This window comes from Carassius gibelio, chromosome B2 (assembly GCF_023724105.1).
Source record: "Carassius gibelio isolate Cgi1373 ecotype wild population from Czech Republic chromosome B2, carGib1.2-hapl.c, whole genome shotgun sequence".
Taxonomy (NCBI): domain Eukaryota; kingdom Metazoa; phylum Chordata; class Actinopteri; order Cypriniformes; family Cyprinidae; genus Carassius; species Carassius gibelio.
The window spans coordinates 19642036-19669996 of NC_068397.1; the positions used below are offsets into that span (position 1 = coordinate 19642036).

The 27961-nt window shown below is 36.4% G+C and overlaps 1 protein-coding gene across 3 annotated transcripts; it reads right to left on the reverse strand.

Annotated features, from left to right (window-relative positions):
* Positions 1–1419: 1419 nt before the first annotated feature.
* On the reverse strand, positions 1420–27559 carry LOC127951706 (amphiphysin). 3 transcript variants are annotated; one of them, XM_052549744.1, is made up of 26 exons: positions 27421–27559; positions 22311–22391; positions 19825–19879; positions 19647–19741; positions 18283–18378; positions 18000–18107; positions 17776–17861; positions 15441–15516; positions 14282–14364; positions 12449–12587; positions 12166–12288; positions 11946–12047; positions 11765–11788; positions 11474–11500; positions 10956–11132; positions 9110–9142; positions 8410–8451; positions 7917–8075; positions 7437–7490; positions 6798–6845; positions 6515–6568; positions 6189–6230; positions 4360–4623; positions 3577–3750; positions 2755–2856; positions 1420–2668 (listed from the first exon to the last, which is right to left on the reverse strand). In XM_052549744.1, exons 1-26 carry the CDS (start codon positions 27487–27489, stop codon positions 2564–2566), a joined length of 2418 nt encoding a protein of 805 aa, XP_052405704.1. In that variant the 5' UTR covers positions 27490–27559; the 3' UTR covers positions 1420–2563. The 3 variants fall into 3 exon arrangements, with proteins under 3 accessions (XP_052405704.1, XP_052405705.1, XP_052405706.1); XM_052549745.1 differs by lacking the exon at positions 9110–9142; XM_052549746.1 differs by lacking the exons at positions 4360–4623; positions 9110–9142.
* Positions 27560–27961: the final 402 nt, after the last annotated feature.

Below are 27961 nucleotides of genomic sequence, written 5' to 3' on the forward strand. Positions count from 1 at the left end.
ACTTGGTACCAATGGATATAATCTGAAGAGCCCAGACCAGTCGCTTTGCAGGGCAGATACACAGTTTTGTCCTCTGCCTTAACTAAAACCTTTGGACCTTGATCCACAGTCACTCCCAGAACTGCTGCTATGATTAAACAAAAGCAAACTTCAATATATTACAAAAAAATTACATTGTCTATTTATCATAAATGTCACTTACCTGGAATCTCCAAAAGGAGGACAATATTAATGTATAGAATCATCATTCATCTGGTGATAAATGTTTAGAATTGGTGTATTGCTGTCTTTGAGGTTTTCACAATGCTCTTGTATGAACTTGTGCTGATGTCATTTTCTGAAATGGAGTTACCTTAGAAATCATGTTAATTAAATTCAGCATGAGCCTTTTTAAGTTTGGCACACTATCCCCATCTGTAAGATATGATAAATCTTATATCTTATATACTGTATATATATATATATATATATATATATATATATATATATATATATATATATATACATAAATACATACACACACACACACACACATATATATATGTGTGTGTGTGTGTGTGTGTGTATCTGTGATTATGATGATATTAATAAATTAAGAAAAAATTAAAATTATTATTTTTTAAGAAACAAAAAAAAAAAACTGACAGCCAGATGTTTTGAACACTAGTATAGTACAGACGATAGACATGATACAATATTTCGAACATACAGAAAGTGTCCAAATTGGTTCTGTCTTCATTTTAAAAGTGTCTCTTGTAGCAAAGTTATTTTGTAAAATGTTTTCTGAAAACATAATTGCTTAATTTTTTATTTAATTAAAAACATTTTTAAGACTATCAATCAGACATTTTGTCTAACTATTGATCTGTGTATTTTATTGACAGGGTATTTGAACTAGGATTACTAAGATTCGTAAAATATAACAATGTGTGGTTACATTTAATTTGATACCAGATTTTGATGAAACTTTACTAATTTAGGGTCTCAGCTGTTAACATTAATTCATACAGTGAGCATATATATTTTGCATTTATTAATCTTTTTATGTTAAATTATAAAAACATAATACAATTATTAATTGATGTGCATGTTACTTCAGAGTAATAGACTAATAGTTTACAAAAAAGTAAATTAAATTAAATATAACTAAGATTATTACATGATGTCAAATTATTGTTCATACTATAAGTGTCTTTGTTTAAAGCAACTTCACATTGATAACGCAAAATTTCATTGGAAAAGGAGAAATGTACCTAAAGATAAATAAATGTCTCCCTCTTGCGTTAATTGGATGTCTTTACAAAACATAATATATATAGCTATATATATAGATATATTTAATTTGCGTGCCTATACCAGCATGTAAATATGATATTTATACTGATGCTGTTTCCATTCGTGAAAATGAATCACAATACATATGAACTATTCTTTATTCAGTTTACAGATAAATTAGCACAGATATGTAGATCACAGAAATGCTCTACAGTGAGGCTTACAATACGAACACAGGAGTGATGCTGTTTTTCCATTTCAGAACCAAACAATGAAGACAATGATTACTCTATCAACCAATTACATATATTGCATATTTTTTTAGATTCCCCACCCCAAACTTCCCCGTTCATCATTGGCTTAAAAAATATAAAGTTGAATAAATACAATTTCTCCAAACATAAAACATCATTCACAAATTAATATTTCCACGTCCATATTCAAGGATAAATTCTGCATTAATGTCTTTGAGAATAAAATACACATAATGTCTGTAATTATAGGGAGCTACATGTTGTGTTTTGCAAAGCTGTATTAGCCAGGTGCAATATTTCAGATTTCTTCTCACAACATTTCTCATGCTGTAAACTCAACACATATCCATATTCATCAAGAGGACTTTGATTAATTTGGCATAAACACTGAAAGTCTCGGCCATAAACTATGTCAATATCAAACATATGCCAAATACCACCACCACAGCTGCGCACGGCCAGCCGTGAAACTACAGAGAACACTAACGATGATGCAATGTCACATTTATATCTGAAATATCTCAAAGAAAACACCTAAGTTTTGTTTAACACTTAGAATGGTTAAATAGATCATATCACTACAAATTCTGATAAGATTCGCTGCAGAGCAACAAAGTCAATACAATACACTTGGTGCAGAGAGGAGAGGGTTACTTTTTTGTCTTTAGAGGGGAAACTCTCACTTTAGTTCTTCTTTAGACAGACAGGGATTACATGTGGAGGTCACCAGAGTTCCAACAAAGCACACATCAATTCGTTGCTGCTCACAGGTAAACAAACAAAAACAGGGATTTTATCTTGGTTTGCGAGAAAAGGTTGCTCATACTATTACGTCATGCTTGGTTATTTTCTTTATGCTCTGAGTAGGTGTCTGTGTCTCCTCTTGCTTCGTTTAGTCTGTTGTGTTATTTCCTCTTATGTGGTATTTGCCTAGTCTGACTGACCGCTGTCATCAGTACTTTAGACTTCACGGCGAGTGGCTCTGTCTGCAAACGTCCAGATCCATGCGCCTTCTGACGACACACTCAACCCATTTACTCCAGACGCTGCGTAAAGTTTTCAGGAAACAGTCCTTGTTGAGCCGAGGAGCCATGCTGTAGCCAGTCGCTCTCTCTGATGCCAGTGAGCCAGCCAGCATCCTGAGGAAAGATCAAAATGAGCATCAAAATCAGGTTATGATTATCATAAGAAAAGAGAATCATTCAATACAAATCATATAGCCTACCTGATCTTCAGTTAGCTCTGTGGGTACTACCAAAACAATGTCTCCTTTCTTCAGCTCCAGTTCGTCAGTGTTTGCTGCTTCAAAATCATGCATCGTTTCAACCTACAAGACAGCATAAGAATAAGAAACATAATGGACATTAAAGCTCAGTGTTCATTTTCACCACACGGCTCTGTAGAATACATCATTCTGGTGTGTCAATAGCGCCATCTGGCGGTCACGTGTTTCATTTGATTGGCGCCACTTTCTTTCAGTCTCTCTCTTTTTATAAATATCGGCGTCATCTTGTGTCTCAGTAATCGATTCGATTGTAGTTGATTGAAGACTACAGCAGGCTATAGGTTAATTCTGCAGTGGTCTTCTTGTTGGTAGGCCGACTGTTTTTGTACAGTGCAATGAGCAATTTTTCTCTTAGAGAAAGCTTTAAAGTTACTGTATAGCCACGTTATTTTTCAACTAAGTTGATTGTGCAAGGCTTCCGGTTTCAGCCGCTTAGTTCCTGTAGCTCTGCAAAACAGTTTATTTTGCTGCTTGATATTGCAAATTGGTATTTGTTATCATAGTATGCTAATTTATAATCATAATTAGAGACAAATTATTTTTTTACCGTTTACTGTATTTTGTATTCTGTGAGTATACAGTTACTAATCAATTGGAAGTCTTGCATATTAGAATATGGAACATGGATTTTATTACCACGTTTATTAATTTGGCGATTAGCCGCGTAATTAGCTGAATAACGTAACGTTACAGTCAGCAGCTGATTGTAAATGTACGACTGTACTTTATCCTGTACTTAAATGGTGTTTGCTTTTTATCCACCTTGAAAAGGTATCCAGGAGGCATTCCAGAGGAGATGTCTTTGGTTGTCTGGCATTCTGGGATCACCCCATTGCCACTGGTTGCAATTGGAGATATGATATCACCATCACGGTCATCATCACCTTCATTACTAGAGGCAGGCTCAATAACAACAGAAGGGATAGGCATCTTTTCCTGAGGTGAGGCAAAAAAGAAGCAGCATTACTCAACATGCAACTCAAATGACAAACCTAAAGGTAAGGTTTGCAAATACATTTATGTCAAGTAGCTTTTCACAACTAAACAATACACATGAAACAGACTACACATACATAATACATACTTAAATGTAATAAATTAAAATCAACCGAATAAAATAAAAATGGATAACACTTTACAATAAGGTTTCAGTTGTTACTAGCAGACTAGAACTAGCAGTGAACACTACTTTTACAGCATTAATTTCTACATTTACTAATAAAAAATGTTTAAATCAAAAGATGTATCTATTGACATCAGTTAGTTTGCTGTTAACCAATGTGAACAAACATTAACCTCTTCTGTTGCATAAAGACTAAATGGGGCTGTTGCGAAATATTACCAAAAAATAAATGATGACATTTCACACATCAAGATACTAAATAAAAACTCAGCAAAATAGTTTTGTGTTATAGCATTTTGATTCAAATCTAAGTATCAGAGAGTTTTAAAGTACGGTCCAGAATGGTTCCATAAAGAAACCAGGGCCTCATATAAAGACCAAGGCCTGCATACCAAAGTGCAGAATCACAGGTGAATATCTACCTCCTCTTTCCCATTGTTTGTAGCACCCTCCTTACTGGTTTCATCCCCTGGTTGGGGCTCAACATTATCAGGAGCATCTCCTGGTTTGGGCTCAGTATTATCAGGAGCATCTCCTGGTAGGGGCTCAATATTATCAGGAACTTCTCCTGGTTGGCTGTCAACCTTATCAGGTTCATCTGTTGGTATGGGCTCAACATTATCTGGTTCATCTCCTGGTTTGGCTTCTAGTGAACTGGCCCCTTCCTCTGATTTGGCATCTATAGTCTGGAAGAGGTGCTCAGGAGTGAGAGCCAGTGTTTGAACACTCAACACAAGCCACTCATGTGATGGATCGGTTTATAACACCATGAAGGGGAGCACTCAGAGTATCACAACGAGGGGTGCAGGGACCAGTTTAACTCCTGAGGTTAAAACTGTCCCTAATGTGGAATGGCAAGTCAGTTCTCAAAAAAAAAAACTTTGAGTTGACTTGAGTTTCACCAAAAGTCAAGTACCGTACTTTGGTTTGGGGAAATGTTCAACAGATGGCATGAAGGAACAGGGTCGCGATTCATAGTGGATTGACCACTATCTACTGGATGAAGAGGAATGGGTGAACATTCCTCAGATCATAGTGACTGTATGATCTCAATATACATGTGAAGAATTCATCTAAAAGTTCAACCACGAACCAAAAATAAATGTAAAATGTAACCCATTTTTGACCAGTCAGCAAGTATAAAAATTCCAAAACCCTTTAGAATTCAAAACTGCTGGATTCAGATTCAGCTAAGCATAGATAATATTTACACCTGAATAAAATGTGACCAGGGACCACAAAACCTTATAAATCTCAAAATTGTTATTTAAACATCATCTGAAACTGAATAAATAAGCTTTCCGTTGATGTATGGTTTATTAGGATTCTGACATTATTTGGTCGAGATACAACTATTTTTAAATCGAGAATCTGAGGGTGCAAAAAAAAGTAATTAAAAAACTGAGAAAATGGCCTTTGGTTTTGTCCAAATAAATTCTTAGCAATGCATATTACTAATCAGAAATTAACTTTTGATATATTTATGGTAGGACATTTACAAATTATCTTCACGGAACATGATAAGGTTGTGTGTGCAACCTTATGTGGATCAAAACTATTGTAACCAGGGAAGAAAACATGAAATGAAACTAAATTGAAGGTACAATCAGAAATGGCAGAAACAGTGGCAGTGTTAGTCTTCTAATTATGTCTTATGTCAGAGCTGGATAGTGTTTGTTATTGTGCTGCCAGGTGTTGCAACTGCTCATTGTACCCTCAAAAACGTAAAATAATACATACACATAAACAAAAAGATGGGTTACAGGTATAGATTAATGCCACAGCGCATGTTAGAAGTCTCCATCCATCAACACGTACTGTTAAAAAAGCATTCTGCGAGGCTAAAAGACAACATGTGTGACTACCATCCTGTCCCAGTGGATCAGTTTGGTAACCACACCAAATTTCACATGAAGCCAGATGATGATTTAAAATCAGACTGAGACTCTATATAATATCTAAATTATTCTGTTACAGGGTATTCTACAGCACTCACCAAGAATGGAAACTGAAAAGGAATCCAAGTTAGTAAGGAAATATCCTACAATAACAGTGTTTAAATAAACTTCTTCTTTTAAATGAATGTATTTTCATATGGCTTCATGATGATACAAAACAATTAGCGAAAATAAATAAATATACATATGTACACATACATGGATAAATAAAAATACAGTAATTATTTAGACAGCAATGTTGAACTAATAGAATGAAAGAAAAATATAAACTCTATTAAGACTTAAATAGTTACCGGAGTCTCTTCAATGGGAGACTCTTTATCCTCAATAGTGGCCTACACACAAAGAAATGTGGTTGTCAGCATTATTACACATTCATTTATTCAAATGATTAACGACACATACTGCAATGATTAGTCAACAAATCTGTCTCTGGTCATGTCAGTGTCTGGCTTCCCTTCACAACCGTTACTACTTCATCTCTATCAGAGCCTGGATGCATATAAACATTTCTGTGAACTACTGGTCAAACAAAAGTGAAGCTAATAATAAAAAAGCAGTACTCATAAATTCATAATTGGAAGGCAGTGAAATTATAAAATTATTGAAGTGAAATTACCAGAGGCGCCTCTGTAGGTGACTCCTTCTGTGCTTCTTGGATGGAAGCAGATTCCTACATGCAAATACAAAAATATGCATGCTATCTCCAATTTCTGTTATCCTTCCAAATAACACCACCTGTTTTCCTATCATATCTTGCATTTTATACATAATTCATTTGGACACATTGCAGGCTATTTCTACAGAGAACAAGGATTTGTTAGATACAGTAACTAACCAAGTACATATGTGACAGTTCTGAGTTTCTCTTATGCAATTCATTAGACATAAGTTATAGTTACCGGGGCTTCTTCACTGGGTTGCTCCTTTTCTATGTCCTCAACTGGAAGCTAAAGAATGGTTGAGACTTTTTTATAAACAATAAAATCTCAGGCTCAACCAAAGTCTTAGCAAAAACTGTTATTTTAAGATCCACTACATAACTGTGCTTCTGACATTTTTCTTTTCATAATGCAAAGTAAAACCAATACTTAAAACTGATCCCAAAGCATGTGTAAATTAAAATGAAAGCAATAAAAGGAATAATAATTAGTATGGCATTTTACACAAATTAACACATTCAAAATGTACCTCCATAAATAAAAAAAAACGTATATAAAAATAATTTATGTAACTGGCTAATAGAAAAAAAAAAGAAAATTCAGAGCTTGCCCTCATAGGATGCAATTTCGTGTTATGGAAAAAAAAATCTACATGCAATTTAAAAAACAACTATATGTACAGGTATGTACACTTATGTCAATAATATCAAAATAATATTGAAACATTTGTTAAATCAACGTTAAAACAAATCAAATATGTTTTAAATAACAGAACTTGTGGGTTCCAAAACAAATGGGTTTTACAAAAAATACAAAAGGCAAAATGGCCAACACGTAGGCACTGTGTTTTGAATTATTTTTCAGAGGTACTGTACATACCTCAGCCTGCTCAGCTGCCTCAGTCTCAGCAGACACTGGAGACTCCACAGTGGTCTTTATAAACAAGAGTACACAGATATGATCAATGGCTACAGATCATTTATGAGGGAATACATGTATATGTAGCCAAAAAGATAACACGGTGATCATATCATTACAGCAAGGGCAATAATCATGTTTTATGCACTGACGGAGAATGATAATGATGATGAAAATGTTTAAAAACAAGGATATTGATGAAAATTATTTAAAAAAAAAAAAAGTATCAACAGATTGATGTTAATTAAGATGACGATTATGACAACTTTGATGAGAAAGAAGATGTTGCGATGATTGTTATCACAATAATGATGGAAAGATTTGATGTAAAAACGTTGACAATGGTGTTGATGATGATGATGATGATGATGATGATGGCGATGATGATGATGGCGATGACTATTTCTGATGACGTTTAGAGTTGAACTCTTTGTCACTCACTGTGGCCATCTCTGCAGTGGGGCTTGAAGCCGTGATCTCTGCTGGTTGTGTGTCTGTAGGAGGAGTGGTGACAGGACTCTCCCCACCCTCAAGTACAGAGCCTGGGGCTGCTTCACCTTCTCGTTCAGCTACATCACCCTCTGTGGCCTCAGCCTCAGACTTTATATACATTTATAAGATAACAATCAGAAGGAATGTCCAATGACACATTCACTGCTTGAACCACTTTGAAAGATCTATACTTTGCAACAGTAGTTGTACAGTCAGTACAGTGGGAATTTTAGGCACAACGATCATGGGAGAGCATGGCAACAAAATTATGTGAAAACAAGAGGAAAAACTAACTTAAAATATAAATATATATATTACAAAGAAGCATTCATGGAAATAAATAAATGGCCATTGACACTCATTAAGTAAGAGTTTTTTTAAGGGATTGTACAGACCATTACAATCCAAATCTTTCCTTACTATCAAATGACTGTCAACTCACCGTCTTATCAAAGTCAGCCACAAATGATGGGACTGTTGCATCCTAAAACATAACAGAAAATAAAAAGAGTTAAGCAAATCAAATTTACTTGTGAAATCTGAAACAATCAGCTACAGTAGGTTAGACTGGAAATATATATATATATATATATATATATATATATATATATATATATATATATATATATATATTTTTTTTTTTTTTTTTTTTTTTTTTTTTTTTTTTAAATAATTCCTGGGAGAAATGGTTTAATGGATCTTTTAGGGAAAAGGAATTAGTAGGGATCATTACAGCATTCAATATAAAATAGCATTAGGTATATTAAAGCAGTGCCACAGTTATTTTTAACACCGGGTTCTGTATATTCATTGTAAAATTAGGGTAATCATTTACAAAAATAATTTCATTTGTTACTTGTAAGAATAAAAAAACATATCAGGAATAATTTAGAAACTCCCTGGGGTAAATTTAGTTGTAAATGGTGAGATCCATCATTTTATTCTTAACTTTTTTTTTAAAGATATTCTTAAATTATTTTAAATTCATTTGTTTTTAAACAAAACCACCAATTCTATACATTGCAAAAATGCTATCTTGCTGGCTGTTGTGTTTGGCCACATTGACAGTAATTCATAATGTCATTAAGAATTCTCTTTTAATCTGCTGAAAAGTTAGATTAACTTTCTAAGCTCCTATTTACCTTCGAAAATCCATTAAAAGCCTTGTTGGACACCTAAACCGAATTAAATAAGTAATTAGCATGTGAACCCTTAAAGACATGTATTTTAATTGCACAGACTTGGAGGACTGTAAATTCTACTTGAATTTAGCAAAACCAACAAACTATGAAAGCAAGCAAAGGAGAGAGGAGAGAACAGGTCTTGGGACTGATGTCTGTGGGAGGGGCTCCAGGGTCCAAAGGGTTTTGTAGCAGGAAAATAGTAATTCATCTGCAGACAGGAAAGGAGGGGAATATTCTTGCTGTAGTCTACTCTGCACTAAACTAAGCTGAGTGGCAGGAAGTCAGGTACCTCTTCCAGCTCTGTATCTATTTCTTGGTATAACTTTCCATATCTCCGGTTGGCAACTTCATCTTCAGACAGGTCTGAGTTCTCTGGCTCTTTATGACAGGCCCGTCCCTCTGCAATCGTACTTTTAGGATTAGAGGTGTCTTGTTGCCCAGGAAAGGACATAAAGGGGTCTTGTGATGGAACAGCCTCACTTGGCCAGCCTGCTGTAAAGTTTCCTTGGCCATCAGAAGAGAAGAAGCCACTGCTATCACTCACCTCCTGCCAGGAGCCTTTACTGGAGTTCTCAGAGTCTGCAGCTGGTGCAGGAAAAGCTGCCCACTGGGCAAACCCATTGGCATGTCCAGTTTTGTCATCAGTGACATCAAAGTCTTTTTCTTCTCCACCAATCTCCTTTGTCCCAGTGGTTTCCCAACCCCCTGCCCACCCCTGGTTGTTCTCACTGGTAAATGGGTCCCCAACGCTTTCATTGGAAAAAGGATCAGATGTGACATCATTAGCAAATGGATCCTGATTGCCCCCAGTAACAAAAGGGTCTGATGTGAATTCAATGGCAAAGGGGTCTGTTGCAAACCGTCCTTCACCTCCTGGCTGGGTCTCTGCAAATGGATCGGAATAAAACCCACTTTTTGGACTCTCTGTTGATAACCCTTCAGTACCAAAAATATTGGTTCCTGGATCACTTCCAGGAAAGCCACTGGGATCTTGGTCCGAGTTGGCAAATGGATCCTTCCCATTCCCGAACGGATCATCCCCTGTTGATGCAAAAGGATCATCCCCTGTACTAAATAGATTATTACCTTCAGTGTCAAATGGGTCTGAACTCGGAGTAGATTCAAGAACATTTTGAGGTGTATTTGCTCCTGCTTTGGCTGGGTCTGAATGCGAGCCATCCAAGCTTTCATTTTTAAGCTCTGAGACACACAGTGTTGCTTCAGGCTGATCCCAGTTAGCTGCAAATGCATCACCAGCAAATCCAGAGTCAGCAGAGGTAATATGCTCGGGGACACCATCAACCGTGCCCCAGTCTGCAAAGCACACTTGGGCCACAGTGCTTTGTTCTGATGCCACAACTGGATTCTCATTCTCGGCACATTCAAGCTCATCATCTGCACTGACCCACCCACTGTTTTGTCCCGGGACATCACCCCATTCTTCAGCAGTCTCGTACTCTGACCCAGATCCATCTAAATCAACCTGGCTAGACAGGCCCCATGTGGAACTATCTCCCCCTATGCCCTCCATGGTATCCTGAATCTCCTGACCAAACTCATCGGTGAATATGATTCCAGGCATTGGTTGCAAGCCCACTGTCTCCTCTTTATCTCTCTCCTCTGACATGCAACCTGCCTTTTCTTCTGCCCATTCCACTTGATTTTTAGCCCAATCTGTCTGACCTTCCTCTACTATCTCTTTCCCCTGTCCTGGATGCTGTTGCTTGACCTTGTCACCCCCCACAGCACAGGGATTACAGTCTGGGTTTGGCTCAGGATAGTTTTCCGGATTCCAGGCTCTAACCTCATCTGTGGCTGCCTCTTCTTGAGGCTGTGATGCTGCCTCTGTAGGCCAGGCTTCGGCAGGTGGCCATCCCTGCACATCCACGGCAGGTTGAGCATTTCCAGATTCCTCTTTACCCGTGGTGGCAGAAGAGCCAAAGTCAGCTGCCCAGTTGGCAGTGAAGCCAGCATCTGCTGCCTGATCAAGGAAAGAAAAATAACAAGTAGTTACTGTCCAAATAAGTTTTCCCCATGATGGGGGCCAACAGAGGAGGGCTGGGGCCAAAAGAAGTCCAATTTAAGGAAGAATAATTTGATTGAGAACCACTGTACATGAATATGAGTAAACCGCAATACAATGTCACACTGGAGAAATGGGGGACAGATTTCTAATTTGTAACATTAATGAATAAATTAACATTTTAAAAAGTTGTATGCCATATTTCCAAAGTGTTGAGAGCTGGAGGTCAAATATGCCATGAACTTTAATCACATTTGGAATTGCTTTCTACTAAGACACTCTCGTCAGTCATTACTTACGGGTTGTGCAGGCTGTGCAGCATTTCCCTAGAAATGAACAGAGATATCAGAGGTATTTGCTGTCAAATTAGTGCTCGACAGGAATGCGTATAAACTTGTAATGAAATTACAGCAATATCTCCACACTTCATATCAGTGCAAATTTATTGTTTTACGAGACTACAAACCAAACGTTTTTGACATCAGGACAGAACACAGGATTTTGTGATCAAGTTACTTATAGCACCAAGATTGTTTTCCTTTACATTAGCTCATATAGATCAAATAGTACAGGCAAAAAAAGCAGATTACCGTCCAAAGATCCCAAGGTAGTGTCTGTAAGAAAATAATATGCAAGAATGTTAGCTATTTCCTTTTTGATTGATTTATGTTATTACAGTATATAAATAAAAGTGATTGCTAATCCATACAATTTTTATTTGACCTGTCACTGTCTATAATTTTCAATACAATAAGCAGAGTAAAGAAGAACCTGAGATATGGGTGATTGGGTCTGCCCAATAGGTGTACTGGCATCAGGCTTGAACGGATCAAAATCCAAGTCCAGGAGAGATTCTCCGGGTTTCTCATTTGGCTAAAGTAAGGGCATACAAATAAAATGAAGGTCAAATTCTGTACAAGTAAACTGTTTTGCTCTAGCAGATGTTTTGCTTCTTCCATACTACCAGTAAAATAAGTGAATGCTCACTCACCTGTGGAGATGTAACACTGATCTCTGGAAAACCTCCATCAAACAGGTCAATTATCTGCTCTTGTTGGAGCTCCTTGGTTGGAGTAACTTTTGGAGGAGGTGGTTTTGGAGGTCCCATCTTGAGCTGATATGAAGAGATACCATGTGTGTATTTGAACCTCACAAATCAAAACCTCAAAAATACTGGTCAAGGACAGCATTGTATTAACTTTAGTGCTGCACATCATGAATAAACCGCATCTTCATTCTGAATGCTGCTGTACTTGGAGGGGTTTCAGTCCTACCTGTGAAGGTGATTTGGGTCGAGGTGGGCCAGGAGATATAGGCCTTAGTGTGTGGTTGGGGCTGGCAGCTGGGCTGCTGTCAGGGCTCTCATCATCAGGTGGTGTGGGAGTCCTGGCTAATCGCAGGGGACCTGAGTCACTGTCAATAAAAAAATGACACACAAATTAACAGCTTGACGACTCATTATAGCTTCTTTTATTCTGAATATATTATTTTCACTAGATCAGAGCTCTTGGTGGAGATTTCTAAAGACAGCTTGCAACCAACATGTCCGGGGTTTGATATGTGATCTATTTAAGAGATGGTCTTACTTCATCACTATTTCCATTATGTCCATGTTCAGATAAAATTATCACAATGAGCTCTGCTTATCACCTGCATTTCACTTAGAAGCTATATTTGGATGTAATGATGTACCTTCAGTGTAGGACAAGTTTAACAATCACTAAAAAATAATAGTTAAATAACAATGGGTTATTTTGTAAATTACAAGCAAGAGAGAACAGTTTTTAAAGCATAATTATCCATCACGTACCAGAACAACAAAACTAAAGACTATCATCATCTGCCTCAAGCACAGTGCTGTTGAACTATGGGGGTCCACTGCACTACAAACCCATTTTTTGCACAGGACATTTACTTACTAAAGGTCTTCTGTTACAAAGAACACAGTGTTTCTTTTTTTCTTTCTAAACTAAGAACAGTATACCTCCAGTGTGTATACACACAATAATAGTCCATGCTATCCCACTTACCGCTTCACTCTGTAACGGGAAGAACAAGAACAGAACCAAACCATATAAATGTATGATTAAAAGCCAGAATTATGGCAGTAATCTTGTTTTCTTATAATTTTTTATTATAACATGTAGGGATGTAAGGATTAACCGTGAGCCGGTTGAAAATCGGTTAAAATATGTGACTATTCAAATCAGCTGATATGCTAAACAAATCGCAATTCAATAAGGGGGAGGAGTTTATATGAATGTATGTGTTAGGGGAACTTACTGTCTTTAGAAAAGTTTAGATGGTATTTTTTTTCTTTTCATCATGCTTCTGTATAATGCATATTAAAATTCATAAAGTGCAGTGCTGTTTTGTTTACAGCAGAAACCAAGGAAATTGCTTCAAGTGCCACCTGCTGGCAGGGAGTGAATATGTGTCTCATTCAGCTTGTATGCTGTTTTGGTTTCATGTAGATATTTTTTATGTATAGTTTCACAAAACTGAAGTCAAACCATTCTGTTTTTCCTTCAAATTTCGAAATTATACAATCTATTTTAGATTAAAAACTGCTCATGTTGAATGTATACTGCATCTTTGTTTGGATCAAAAAGCACAAACATACCTTATTTATTTATATGAATAGATTTATTTTATTTGTGTTACTTATTTATTTGATTTAGGTCTTGGTTTAAAAATTCAATTTAGTTTTGGTATTTATATTTAAATTATATTTAAGTTTTGTCATTTAGCAGACAATTTTATCCAAAGAGACTTACAAATGAGGACAATGGAACAAGCAAAACCAACAAAAGAGCAATAATATGCAAGTTAGTATATTAGTATATTATTATAGTGTTATATTTCAATTTGACAAAGAAACGTGCAGCATTTTGTCCAAGTAATAATAAAAGGACACATTTAATTTATAATTTGACTTAAATGTCATTTTATAAAAAAAAAATCATGAAATCAAAATCATGAATCTAATCGTGAGTTGAGTGAATCGTTACATCCCTAATAACATGACAACTGTCTACTATGTAACCATCAGCGAATAAAAACATTCTGTACAGGGAGGTTACTGAAAGTTAAAGACTGTTCCTTACCTGGGAGCTCCCTGAATCGTGAACATTTTGTCTGAGTGCTGTTCAGCGAGTTTATTCATCACTTCATACAGCTTATGACAGAGCTGAATCCAAAACAAAGAGAAATGTGAAAACATTTATTAAAAAAACTCAAGCACAGTTAGTTGCTTTAGGCAACCTTACTGAAATAAATGTTGTCATTCAGGTACTGTGGTACTACTGAATATGCTGTTGTGCCTACTAAAATTTTTATTTTCATTCCTTTTTATTGGCATAAACTTGTACTTGATCACACAATCATTAATAAAACAATAGTATGCAAAACATAATACATTCATAATAGTCATTTATTATCATCTTCATGAACAATGAATGCTCAAATGACTTTTCTTAATGTGAAATAAAGTAAAACAAATGGTATTTATTCCTACAAGAAAAGTACAATTAATGCATGTGTCAATAGCAATGCACTGATGGCCACATGATGTGTCTAATAATAAACATAATCTAACAATGCAGAATTCCTATCCAAAACATTATAACCTTCAGTGCAGACCCATAATGACAGATGTGGGTGAAAAAAATATCACTGATTAATATCTCTAACACTAGAAAAACAAAGGCTAGAAAATAAGATAAAGAGCAATAAAATAGTATTTAGTTATCTATTGGTTTAATGTAGATCAGGCAGTGAATTAAACAAAAAAGTTGCTTTCCCACACTGCATTGTTAAATAGTTAAATAGCCCTAGAAATATCACTCAATCGTTCATCAGTGTCTCTTCTGTGATTTAGAAAACACACACACACACATTTTCTGTCTTTCATGAGTAAATAGCAGCAGCAAAACTTGCAGCTTGAATAGAAAATTACATTTCAGACAAAGCATAAGAGCTTTTCTCTGAATAAGCTCCTAATCTTACTATGTAAAACTGTGAATTGTCATAAACCACTCTTGAAAACACTGTAGCCTGTGACTACTCTATAAACCCTCATATAGCAGGAACTATTCCTAGGATGTCAGTCTCATTGTGTTGATGTTACTTACTCACTACGTGTCTAGAAACAAGTATGACTCACAAGGAGGAACGTGGTTTGTGGGTTTTTCTAGCACCCCTTTCATTGATTGTGACATTCAGGAGGAACATCATGTTTAATAGCTTTAAAATAAACCAACTCACAAAAGAGATCTCCCTATGGAATCGGGCTTCCAGGCTGGAGACGTTCCGGAAGGTGCTCACGTAGAACCCCACCCGACTGCAAAGAGCAAAGAAGAAGAAGAACCATTAAGCTCCAGCCTCCAACTAGTGTGCAATATGTTGAAGAAGCATCTGGACAATGTTCAAAGAGAAAAACAGATGGACGCCCATAAACTTAGGAATTTAGGAACTTCGTACCACATAACTGAAAATTACTACTAATGTGATGAACTAACACAAACCTCTGCACCTCAAACATTACTGTACAGCAGCAAGATATTAAAACTTTTGAATCCTTTTTAAACAAAGAATGGGAAATCATATTTCCAAGTTGCTGTTATTAGCTAAAATGCCTCTGCTCATGCTTGTGCAGCGGTACGAATCATAAAATCATAAACAATACAAATCTAAAGTGAAACGGCCATTTTTTTATGTCTGCAACAGTTGTGATTGTATCTAAGTAATTTTCTCTGTGGTCTGAGCTGAATTGAGCATGGCTGCAGGGCCTGGTGCAGAGAGGAAGCTGCTGATTGGATAGATTATGTTACTAGGCTGTTGCTCCAGTGAACAGACAGACCCTCTCAGCAAAAAACATAATGCTTACCAAAGCATATTCACCACAACATACAACTGACCATAATTTACATACACCTTACTTGTATTACCATCAAAACACTGTCTACAACAACAGTCGTTAAAGGTATAGTTCTCAGTCGTGCTGTTTCAAACCTCATCTGTTTTTGTCCAAATAATAAAAAGTCCTTGGGGTCCAAAACAACATTAGACCAAATTGACTTTCACTGTATGAAGAAAAATCATCTTTCCATGGTTGAAAGAAAGACAGACACAGAAGGAAAGAAAGTCTGGAATGACATGAAGGTTTATAAACAATGACAGAATTTTCATTTTTGGTTGAACTGTGTCTTTAATAACACATATGTAGAGTAAATCAGTTATATCAATATAGTTACATGAAAAATCATTGTAAGTGCTCTAAATAAACTGGTGAATAATTCTTGACACTTACATTCTAATCTTTGTGACAAAGCAGATGACTCTTGTTGTGTAAAACAGCTATTTATTGCATGCAACCATATCTACCATATCCTGCTATTATCATCAATGCATTCAATCAACCATGCAGAAATACACTACCCTTCAACCAGCACATCAGACCACTAGCTTAATACCACAGAGTTCCTTTAAATATTAACTCCCGCCAGACAAACATGAAAAGCAAGGATGTTTTTGCAACAAGACAAACAGTATTCAATCTACATAAATTGCATTTTACAAATGTGCCACAATTTCTTCTAAGATCACTGCAGCATATTCCTTTCTCTTTAAAAGTCCTGATAAAACAACATCTTACCTTCTCTAATGTTTGTAACCGTAGCGGTGTTCACAGCCAGCATGCTGTGCAACTAATGGATAAATGCTGAACGCTGGGATGTAAACGTACATTCCAGGAAGTCCTTTGGTCAAATGAAATCAATATTATCGGCCAAAGCCTTGTAGTGTAAGGGCACCAGGCTGTAACTATTACTGCCACCCCTCTGTACAATAATTATACTGGGCATGATATGGCAAGGCTTTTGTTATATAAGAGATTGATGGCTAATTATTGAGCTAGCCTTGCATATAATGTTGTTCACCAATTAGTGTTGAATGTGAACAAAGTGTCGCAAAACATGACCAACCGAAATGTCCAACTAGAACAATGCAAACAACGAGGCAATTTTAACTCTCTTGGTCTTTTTCGCACAATATAGACATCTATAATGAATGCATACAATTTATAATCTGGTGGTCTCATCATATCACATGTTTCTTAGCAGAATTAAAATAATGAACCAGCTACTATAGAAAGACATCAGGATAAAAAAACTAATATATTTAAAATAATTATAGTTCAAATCTATTAGCGTATTTCCTGACATATCACTTGAGACTTACTGATATATAAAATATAATTAAACTTTATTTGGAGTACTGCTTGAGCACAATGCACTTTTCTCAATATTAGACTAATATGTGTTTTAATTAGGATTGTATGGTCTTTGAATAGTATCGATCTTAAAATGCAAGAAATTCAAAGTCTACCTAAAGCAAAATATACTTAAAATACTTGACGCCTTTAGGTCAATCATTCCCTTCAAAACGAAAGTAAAGTTAATCCTCTGCGTCTTTAGTGGCTCAGATGTCAGGAGTAAATGCATCATAGGACGGATGTTTACACATACTTCCAACACACATTTATGTTCAAACTACAGCAAAAGTGAATTTTGCATCTGATGACTGCTTTAAAATATCTCACCTATCCCAGAGTGTGGGCAGTTCATCCTGAAGGCCAACGTTGAGATCATCAAAAACCTTTTGGGCCTTTTTCAAGTCTTCCTCTGCCTACATGCACAAAGATATGGCACATATGTTCAAGCTAAAGCTCAGATGACTGTATCAGCAATTCTATGGTTTCAGCAATTGTATTCATAACATTTTAAAGAACATGATGTGATGCACAAACAGAAAAGACTTGTATACTTTTGCTATCTTCTTATCATTCCTCATGGTTGAAGTCTGCAAGGTCTCAAGATGGTGCCTTGCACTGTCATAGTCAATTAACTTCCTGCTTCTCTTTGCAACACGTATCTGGAGAGAGGGAAAACACTTGTGGTTACTATGGTTACCTTTGGGCTGAATGTTCTGCATTTATTCTCAGCGCTGTGCTGGCACATGCATCATCTTAAACAATATGGATGATGACAGGGATCTGAATGATTCATCCCTTAAAACCAACTCAGCATGAGTAAAATGACATTGGAACCTTGAGATCGGGGAACTGAGTCAAATATGTTTCCAGTGTGTCGATGGTAGAGTCTACCAGCTTCTGATGGAAGTCCTCCCACAGAGCATCACAGTTCTGCAGAGGAGACAGGACAGCCATCAGCCAGATTAACCGAGAGCATTTAACAAGCATGAGAGGTTTAACAGAGAGGCAGAAGAGACAATCTACTGTATAACCCCCTTTGAATATTATTATGTGGCTCCTGCAACATAAACAGATGAGTTTAAGTGTTGGATTTATGATTCAGCAGCAGGGAAATTAAAATCTAATTAGGCTCTTACTCATTCACACAGAATGCAAATCAGATTCAGGAAGATGAATTCATCGCTCCCCCTCAGTGCAGTGTGAGTAAACAAAAATGAGTGTCCTTGGGTAAATGAAATTGAAATTCTCTGAGGACAGTGTTGAGTCACAGCCTCACTCATATACTAAAAATGACATATGTCAGTATCCACTATTAATAACTCCCTCCCTCAAACAACAGCATCTGTGTGCAGAAGCACAGATGTCATGGTTTGATTTATTTTTCATCAATTTGACATATGAACTTTCTTTCCTGCTTGTGTAAAAAGAGCTGCATCTTCTGCAATTAATCTTCAATAGCAAAAAGGCCATGACACCTATTTCTTTCCTCTAAATAATCGTTATATGCATACCTATATGCTATAGTTTCAGCTATTAAATTTGCTGTATGGGAATTTAAACAACCAGAGAATTAACATGACCATTTGCCCCTTCTGAATCTATCTCATAAATTGTCTGTGTAATGCACGTGCATGAGCTGCATGATAGACCTTAATGGCACAGTGACTTGATCCCATTTTCCCTAAAAGGCACAGCATTTTAGTATTGGCTCTGGTACTGAGTACAAATCCCTCAGCTGTGTCATGTGAGAGACAGCCAAAACCTCTTGCCTGTTCTTAAACCCCAGATCTCACCAAAATAGATAAGAATGTTCTATAGTTGGTGAGAATGAATGCCATTTTTTTCCCCAAATGAACAAAATTCTCAGGTTATCAGAGGTCAGGTATTTAATTTTCACCCACTTTCACAGTTTTTGAGCATATAAAGCTGTGAAGAGAAATCAACAACACCTATCCTTGATCTTTAGCAGCTATTTTGATGCTTTGTTACATATGCAATTACTCAGCATTTCCCTCAAGCCATCTGTATGATGGATCTCATCAACTTTTCACCACTAATATTTCTTATTTATTTTCTCTATAAAAGCAGTAGTATATTTTATGATCCTTATATCTAATATTCTTCGCTGTAAATTTCAACATCAGTATTTCAAATGCTAGTATTAACACATGGACTATCACAACTATAATTTTGGCTACCTTTCCAATGGTCATGACGTCATCTTTGCCGTGCCAGTCAGGCTCATATACTTCATGCAGGGACTCTGTCAGGTTCCTAGAAGCTTGCTGCATCCCTGTAATCATGATAAAAGAGAAACCAGGTCAGTATAGAGTAAACGTGTCTGTACTCGCATGTGTGTATTTTGCAATGGTTCACCTTTCACAGCTGCTATGTAGGCCTTCATCTCCCTCTGTAGCCTAGAGCCCTCAAACTATGGATCAGAACACAAAAGAGGAGATTTATTGTAATTTCTATGGTTCATCAAATTAGGCATTAAACCACACAGGCTATCAGGGATCAGGGTTCGGATTTTATTCACATCTGTCAATGGTTTTCTAAATGGCAGTAGTTTTATATATATATACTACTTTTTAAATGTTTGTTTATATATATACACATTAATTCTGAGCAGTCAAAATCATGAAGTGAATCGAATCACAGTAAAATTCTCTTCATGCTGCAGATTATAATAACCAGACTTTCAAGTGATGGAGAATAATTGCTGTCCGTGGTGCTGAAATCACGGCATCACACTGAAAATCACTGGCAGTCATACAAAAGATGTGCTCACAATGAGCTCTCCATTGAATGCAGCAGATGGAAGTCATTTTATTCTCTGCAATCTTCACAAAACCCAGCAATCATGAGACAGCAAAAGGCCACAAGGAGATATGAAATGAAAAGCCCAAATGGCCTCGATCAGCTCTGATGATCTTTCTCTACACAATATGGTTGAATAATGCAGATGCAGAAGTCTGAAATATGTCAGCATAAAATGAGCATTTTAAATCAGTGTCTCATCACTTTGATAAAAACACACACAAACATTTCAACAAAAGTGCTAGTGTTGTTTTAAAAGACAACTTAATTAGTTGTATATTGTGGCCACTAGATGCCAATATGTAATTTTGTGTGTAAAATTATACTGGATAAGTTAGTTTGACTAAAGAATGGGATTTGCTTGTTTAACATTTACAGGGTCTGGTGTCTTTTACAGTCACACCAGTTACAATTATCCAGTATCAGATTGACAGTATATTTCAAGGCTCTGATGCAGAGAATTGATGTGTACGATATCTCAGTACAGTTGATGGCTCCGTGTATCAGCTCCAACAAGCGTTTTATGAGCCAGACTGGCAGAATATGGTGTGTGGGATCGGTTTTGGCTGTGATTGGTATCTTCCAGCTGCAGCGATTGACTCTGACTCAGCTAATTTAATTTGAAACAATTTATTTTGCAATGTACTCCACTTTGCACAAAGCAATTTATCAACATGGTGAAGTACAGATCAAAGAGTCCTTGATGTACCCCAAAAAAATGGTAGGTGGGGGGGGGGGGGGGGTAAATAATTGGAGAAGTTTGAAGGTGAGCAAAGGAGAGAAGAGTGTTTCTGGAAGCGCTGGCACATTGGAGCATAAAGCAGTCTAATCAGGATTAGTGAGGACAGGTGGAGAGGGTGGGATTAGGCTGCTGCTTTTTCTTCTGCAAACACACACTTCTTCTGGAACTACACTTTCCCAACCCATCTGCCCTCACAGACACTTCACTATAACTCTAACACTATAATTAATCAAATTATTTGAGAGAAGTAATTTAGTTTTAAATATAGATCTGTTAAAAATAATTCCAGTTAAATAGTGTGTTGTAACTAGGCCAATATAATTTATCCGGCTGTAAATACAGTATGAACTACAGTATTTTCAGTTGTGATGATATAAAATTAAGCATCTTAATGAATATCATGATGCCCATTACGTTTCATAAAGATTTGTTTCGTGATGTCTTGTGACTCACTAGCAAGAAAAGCATTAAGGAAGAAATGTTGCAACAGCATCTTTGATTTAAACTTTAAAACTAAAAGTTGAATGAAGTTGAATATTTTAATGCATCAATTCAAAATTCTGACTCGATTCACATTGTGTCACACAAACATTTGGGGTGATCATTTCTATATTATTACATTATTATATGATAAGAATATACCAGAAGTAAATGTAAGTAGAATATTTTAAATAAATATTAAATTAAATAATTCATTTTTGTGATTTACTTTTGTTCATTTAGTAACCATATGTTAAGGCTTTTAAAATAGTTTTTACTGAATGTAATTGGCTAATTTGTTTTAAATAACAGTTCCTTTAATAATAATAATAAACATCCCTTTAGATGCTGAGATATATAAAATATTGAGATATAGGAAAAATATTGAGATACTGAGTAGCTCATGCAAAGTGTACTGCATTAGCCCAAAGATTTCTAAAGAAACAGAGAACAGAGAGAATCGTATATCTGTGCAGAGCATCCTGTCAGTGCCTTTGTAGTACTTTGGCATTGAAGTGTTGTAGTGACAGTAGTAATGAGAATCATTAAAATACTTTTCAGTCAAAAGAGAAAATGTGTCTACACCCTAGTATACAGGAACTCTTATAAGATAAAGATTGTCAACGGTTATTTTTTCACTAATAAAAGTGACATATTAACACAGAATGAGAGACAATAGAAATGAATGCTATTTAAGTACAACATGGCTTTCTGCTGCTAGTGAGAAAATCAATCCACCATAACAATAACACAGAGAGCCATTATACCACAAAAAAAAAAAAAAAATTCAGTATTGCCCTACAGATCAGACTCATCTTACCTCCTGTCTTTTGAAGTTCTGCACACACTGCTCAAACTGTTCATCTTTTGTCTCATCTGCCTTTCCCAACTTCTGCAGAACCTGAAAACAGTCAGAAAAACAAGGAGTAAAAATAAAACATCACACATAATTCCCAAATATTTTTTGTAGTCTATATAAAAGTTGCATGTCTAAGGATCATAAAATGAATGATAAAGACCAGCGTGAACATTGAAAAGGATGATGTAGCGACCAGTTCCCACAGATTTCTCATTGATTCAGCCGAGCCATGACTGAATTCCCATGAGGGAATCCTCTAACAGTGAATGAACACCCTGTGGACAGTATGACATGCACACAAAGAAAGGGCTGAGCAGGAGCCGGGGAGGAAGAATGGGCATAAATAACACTTCCTAGTCTGTCAGGTCTCTCTGCCAAAAAGTACTTCTGTCACATGACCACCTCACTGCATACCCATAGTGACTAACACGTGAAATAGCTGTCATCTGTTACACAAACAATTAATTTGCTGAGCACAAGAGGAATGCCTGTTTCCATTTTTTTTTTTTTTTTTTTTTACTAGTATTCAAAATCTGCTCAGTTTTCGCTATATCCATTTTATGAAACTTGAAATGCTAATATTTACACAGTTTGATGCAGGCTTCTGAACGGAGCGCTGATAACAACTTGGGTTGTCCTTGTCCTCTTTAGTCTGGATGACATGGCCACCCAGTTTTTCTAAAAAGAACATCAAATTTTGATTCGTCTGACCACAGAACAGTTTTCCCCTTTGCCATGGGCCATTTTAAATGACCCTTGGCCCAGAGAAAACATGGGCTTCTGGATCATGTTTAGATATGGCTTCTTTTTTTGACCTATAGAGTTTTAGCAAATGGCACCGTGGATTTTGTCAACAATGTTTTCTGGAAGTATTGCTGAGGGTTGATTTTTTCACCAACAATGTTTTCTGGAAGTATTGCTGAGCCCATGTTCTGATTTCCATTACAGTAACATTCCTGTATGTGATGCAGTGCCGTTTAAGGGCCCGAAGATCATGGGCATCCAGTATGGTTTTCCGGCCTTGAACCTTAAGCACAGAGATTGTTCCAGATTCTCTGAATCTTTGGATGATATTATGCACTGTAGATGATGATAACTTCAAACTCTTTTAAATTTTTCTCTGAGAAACTCCTTTCAGCTTTGGGGTAATTGGTGATCCTCTGCCCATCTTGACTTCTGAGACACACTGCCACTCTGAGAGGCTCTTTTTATACTCAATCATGTTGCCGATTGCAAATTGGTCCTCCAGCTGTTCCTTATATGTACATTTAACTTTTCCGGCCTCTTATTGCTGTCCCAACTTTTTTGGAATGTGTAGCTCTCATGAAATCCAAAATGAGCCAATATTTGGCATGACATTTCAAAATGTCTCACTTTCAACATTTGATATGTTGTCTATGTTCTATTGTGAATAAAATATAAGTTTATGAGATTTGTAAGTTATTCCATTCCTTTTATTACTCAAAATTTGTACAGTGACCCAACATTTTGGAATCAGGTTTATATATATATATATATATATATATATATATATATATATATATATATATTTGGCAATGAATCATTTGACCAATCATTTGGTGTCAGATTCAAATGTATTTTATTGCTTATTGATTTTGGTCGACAAGAAATCTGTGGTTGCTTTGACAAGAATTTATTGCCTGGAAAGGATGTCTGGCATTTGCAAGCAAACTGAAGGTGGCAAAACATCTGTTACAGAGGACAGTTAAAAACCCTCAAGTGTTATGTTTAAGCAATGTTTACAATAACATGTTTTATGTGTTTAATATGTACAGTAAACTGTACACAGTACAGTATGGTACAGACAATAGCCGTGAGGCTGTTACCTGCCACCACACGTGAAAGTGAGAGTATAGGCCTACAGCCCAGGTCTCGATCAGTAAACCACAGGGACGGCCCCCGGAAACATAAATAATGTCATACAAAAGCTCTGCATCACTCCTGGTTGTGAAGAACGTGCAATCTGGATGTTTTCTTTGTAAGACACCCACACGTCAGAAAATATGGATCAATAGATAACATCTCATCATACATATATAATGACATCAGGAAATTATCTACGTTACAAAGACACAATGCTTTATAATCAGAAAGAATAGTCATAATGCACAAAAATATTGATAAAAATGACAAATAGAAAATAGAAAGGGTTCAGAATGTTGTTTTTTTAGGCTGGGAACAGTAATAAATAAACCAAATACCTCCCTTTGTTTTTAGATATTGTAAACTCTATCTAAATATATAACTATTTAAAAGTGCAACGTAGTTAAAATATAGCGCTGTATCACTATAAAAGGCAAAGAGCAAATTCTGTATGTCTGTATGTTTCAGTTCTTAACAAATTCCCTAAACTTCACATCTAGAGCCAGAGAATCAACACTGAACTCTCCAGAAGGCAAAAGACACTCATCTAAGACACAAAGCCCGGTCAGGAAACACTATACAACAGTAGCAGCCAGCCTATGAAATATTAACCCAACTTAGGCCTTAAAAACACACTCCACTCTGCCTCATCCAAACAGACAGTGATGTCCTCCAGAATATACTTCATAAAGTGTTTAATAATGTAAAAAAATAATCTTATAGCCTTTCTAAATAACGTGGAAAAGCAAATGTTTTACAGCAAATTGAACAGTGCCACAAAAACAGTTTAATTATATATGATTTCCCAATATTTGGATGCTAACACCTATCCAGCAATACAAAAGAGCACAAGGCAAATCAATTTACATGCTTTTTGTCGTAATCCTGCTTAGCAAAGGCATTAAAATGTTTGTAAAACATTAAGTCCAGCGCTTAATGCTGCATCCGGTTCACAATTACATTGTCATGATGCATCAATCTTCCTGTGACAGCAAGCAACAGGAATATGAGTGATTTCAGTTGATTGTGAGGTATTTCATCCCCATCATGACTCAGATTAAAGGATCCCTTACACCCCTTATCATGTTATCTGCCCTGGTCAGGATCTTCTTTTCCAAAGGCAGTAAGTTGTACCTTTTCTTTAATGTGGTCTTAACCCTTAAGGCAATCATGTTACACTAGATATTTGTCTGCATTGCTTCAGTTCTGCATCATCAATTCTGAAATTATAAATTGTATGATTTAGACAAATTAGAAATGATACCAGAATATGACAAACAAATAAGATTCATACATTTTAAATGAGGGGAATATTACTCTGTGTTGGCAACAGACCAAAGCTTTAATTATTATAATCAAGCGTGAGTCATCATTTAAAAAGGTAAGTTTCATGATTGATTGCTTTTTAAATATTGTGAGGCTATCCAATGTAACAGTCATTAATAACTGGTAAAAGGGGCTTATTATTAAAATAAATTATCTTAATGATCTCAGCATAAAATTCTACACAGATAGTCAACATGTTTCTTCAAAATGAGCCTCTATATAGAATATAAACTTGTACTGTGGTTAAAAAAAATCACACACAAGCTAAGGAGAGAGAGAAAGAGAAAAAACATTATTAAGTTGCTCCACATTATCTTAATTTTTAATAAATTTAAGGATTTTGGGGCAGTTCATGACAGACAGCATTTAAACTGACAGACCTCCATCAAGCTGGTTAATCAAGTCTTTCAACAGGAACACACCAGCTAAACCAAACAACGTTTCAAAAGCCAGCTTAACCATTTTAAACATGAAACATTAAGTTTTAGCAGAAGATATATGGACCTAATTAAAATGGCAAATACACAGTTTTGTTACTTTTCAGAGAAGTTGCAGTGACGCTCTTAAATTGCAGCACACATGAGATAAACCTAACATGAACACAGTAATATAAGCACTCTCACTTTTTGCTGATGATCTTTCCCACTTTACCATAATTCTGTTCTATTTACAGAGTGTTTTGGCATCGCAAAATCCCAAAAGGCAGAGCAAATAAAGCTTTCATCAAGCATCCACCAGGAATCCACCAGAAATTGTCCCACTTTTCCACAGTTCAACCTAAAAAGCAGCTCCACCACAATGTGCCACCCATCGTTCATATGAAAACACGAAACATATCTCAAGGGAATCTTCACTTTCGCCTTCAGGCTGTGAGTGAACCATGGGTATTAAAAGAAAAACAATCCTCTTACTGCAGCTCGGCTCGTACTCGGGGAAACCACTAACGTTACTGTGCTGTGTCCCAGACGCCTTCAGTTTAATAACTGACAGACATTTCATATTCAAATGCTAAGTATTGCGCTGGTTGTCTAAGCAAAACCACGAAAAAAAACCAAACCCATTGTACAACTAAATACCAGTTTACTGTCAATAAAAAAATAAAATAAATCATCAAGCAATAGCGACATGCACCTAGCAGTCTATTTATATCTCGTTTTAAACAGAGGAAGACTGTTGCGTGTCTCTGTGCAACCAGATTAAGCGGCCTTCACGATCTCGTGGACACTCGGAAATCTCCTCCTGCTAGTATTCATACCGCATAGAGGAGGGCATCCCCCACCTCCCCTTCTCCTGACCTTGCAGAGAAAAAAAATCCAATATCTTGAATGGATAACATCGCCAGAAATGCATGGAAAACCGATACATGCCAAATTCAGACAGGAAAGGTATAGCGAGACAAACACTGCATCAGTTACACATTATAATCTACTAGCCATCCATTGCTTACAAACTCAGATGAATCGTTTCTCTTTCAAGAAGGTGTACAGAATAAACTCAAGACCTCAAAGTATCATAAGTCCTCTTGGGTTTAAGTGGGATTTCTGTCACGGAGCAGCTCCTCGGTCGCTTTTAAATGGCAGTGCTGGCTAAGATTGCAGTCTGCGCATTTTTGACTATGTTTCAGGTCTGATGCAGTGAAAATGTAAACTATGCATGTGAGAAAGGAGAAAAGAAAATACATTTTTATGTACGCTAAGATATCCAGGTTTAATCGCCCAGCTGAATCTCCTTCCCCTGCCCGGAGCATCTGCTTGACAGCTCCACGAACACAAAATGCTGTTTTTGGCTTTGGCTTTATCAAACGTCCTCTTACAATCAAGTCATTGTTGATCTATCACAAATAAGAAAATTAAATCCATACCTTTTCCTGCGCCCGACTGAGCCTCTTTTGGACGTTTTTGGCAAATATGCCCGTCTTTATTTCAGCCATGGCTGCTAGTGCTCTGAGAGGAGAAAGTCGACGCTTCAGCACCAGGAGAGCGGAGGAGCGCGGAGGGGGAGGAGCGTCATTTAAAGAGACAGTACGCGACACAGCGAGCCCAGACCTACTAAAGTCATACAGGCCATGGATTGTTATTTTTTTATTATTTATTATCTTGTTTTGTCGGGATAACGACTTAATTATCTCGTGATCTAGATATAATAAGTTATTTTTCTCGTGATCACGACATAACAAAAGTGGTTTATCGTTATCACGACTTAATTGTCGTGATCTCGACATAACAAAAGTTGTTCTCTAAGTTACACTACTGCGCCAACAGATGGCACCATAGACCTGAAACTGATGGGGTGCAATTATAGGCTACTGTAAGTACGCATTTGGGACAGAATAATCACCTTCCTCGTGATCTTTATAATTTGTGCAGTATTGTTCATTACTGACATTTAGTTAATAAATAAAT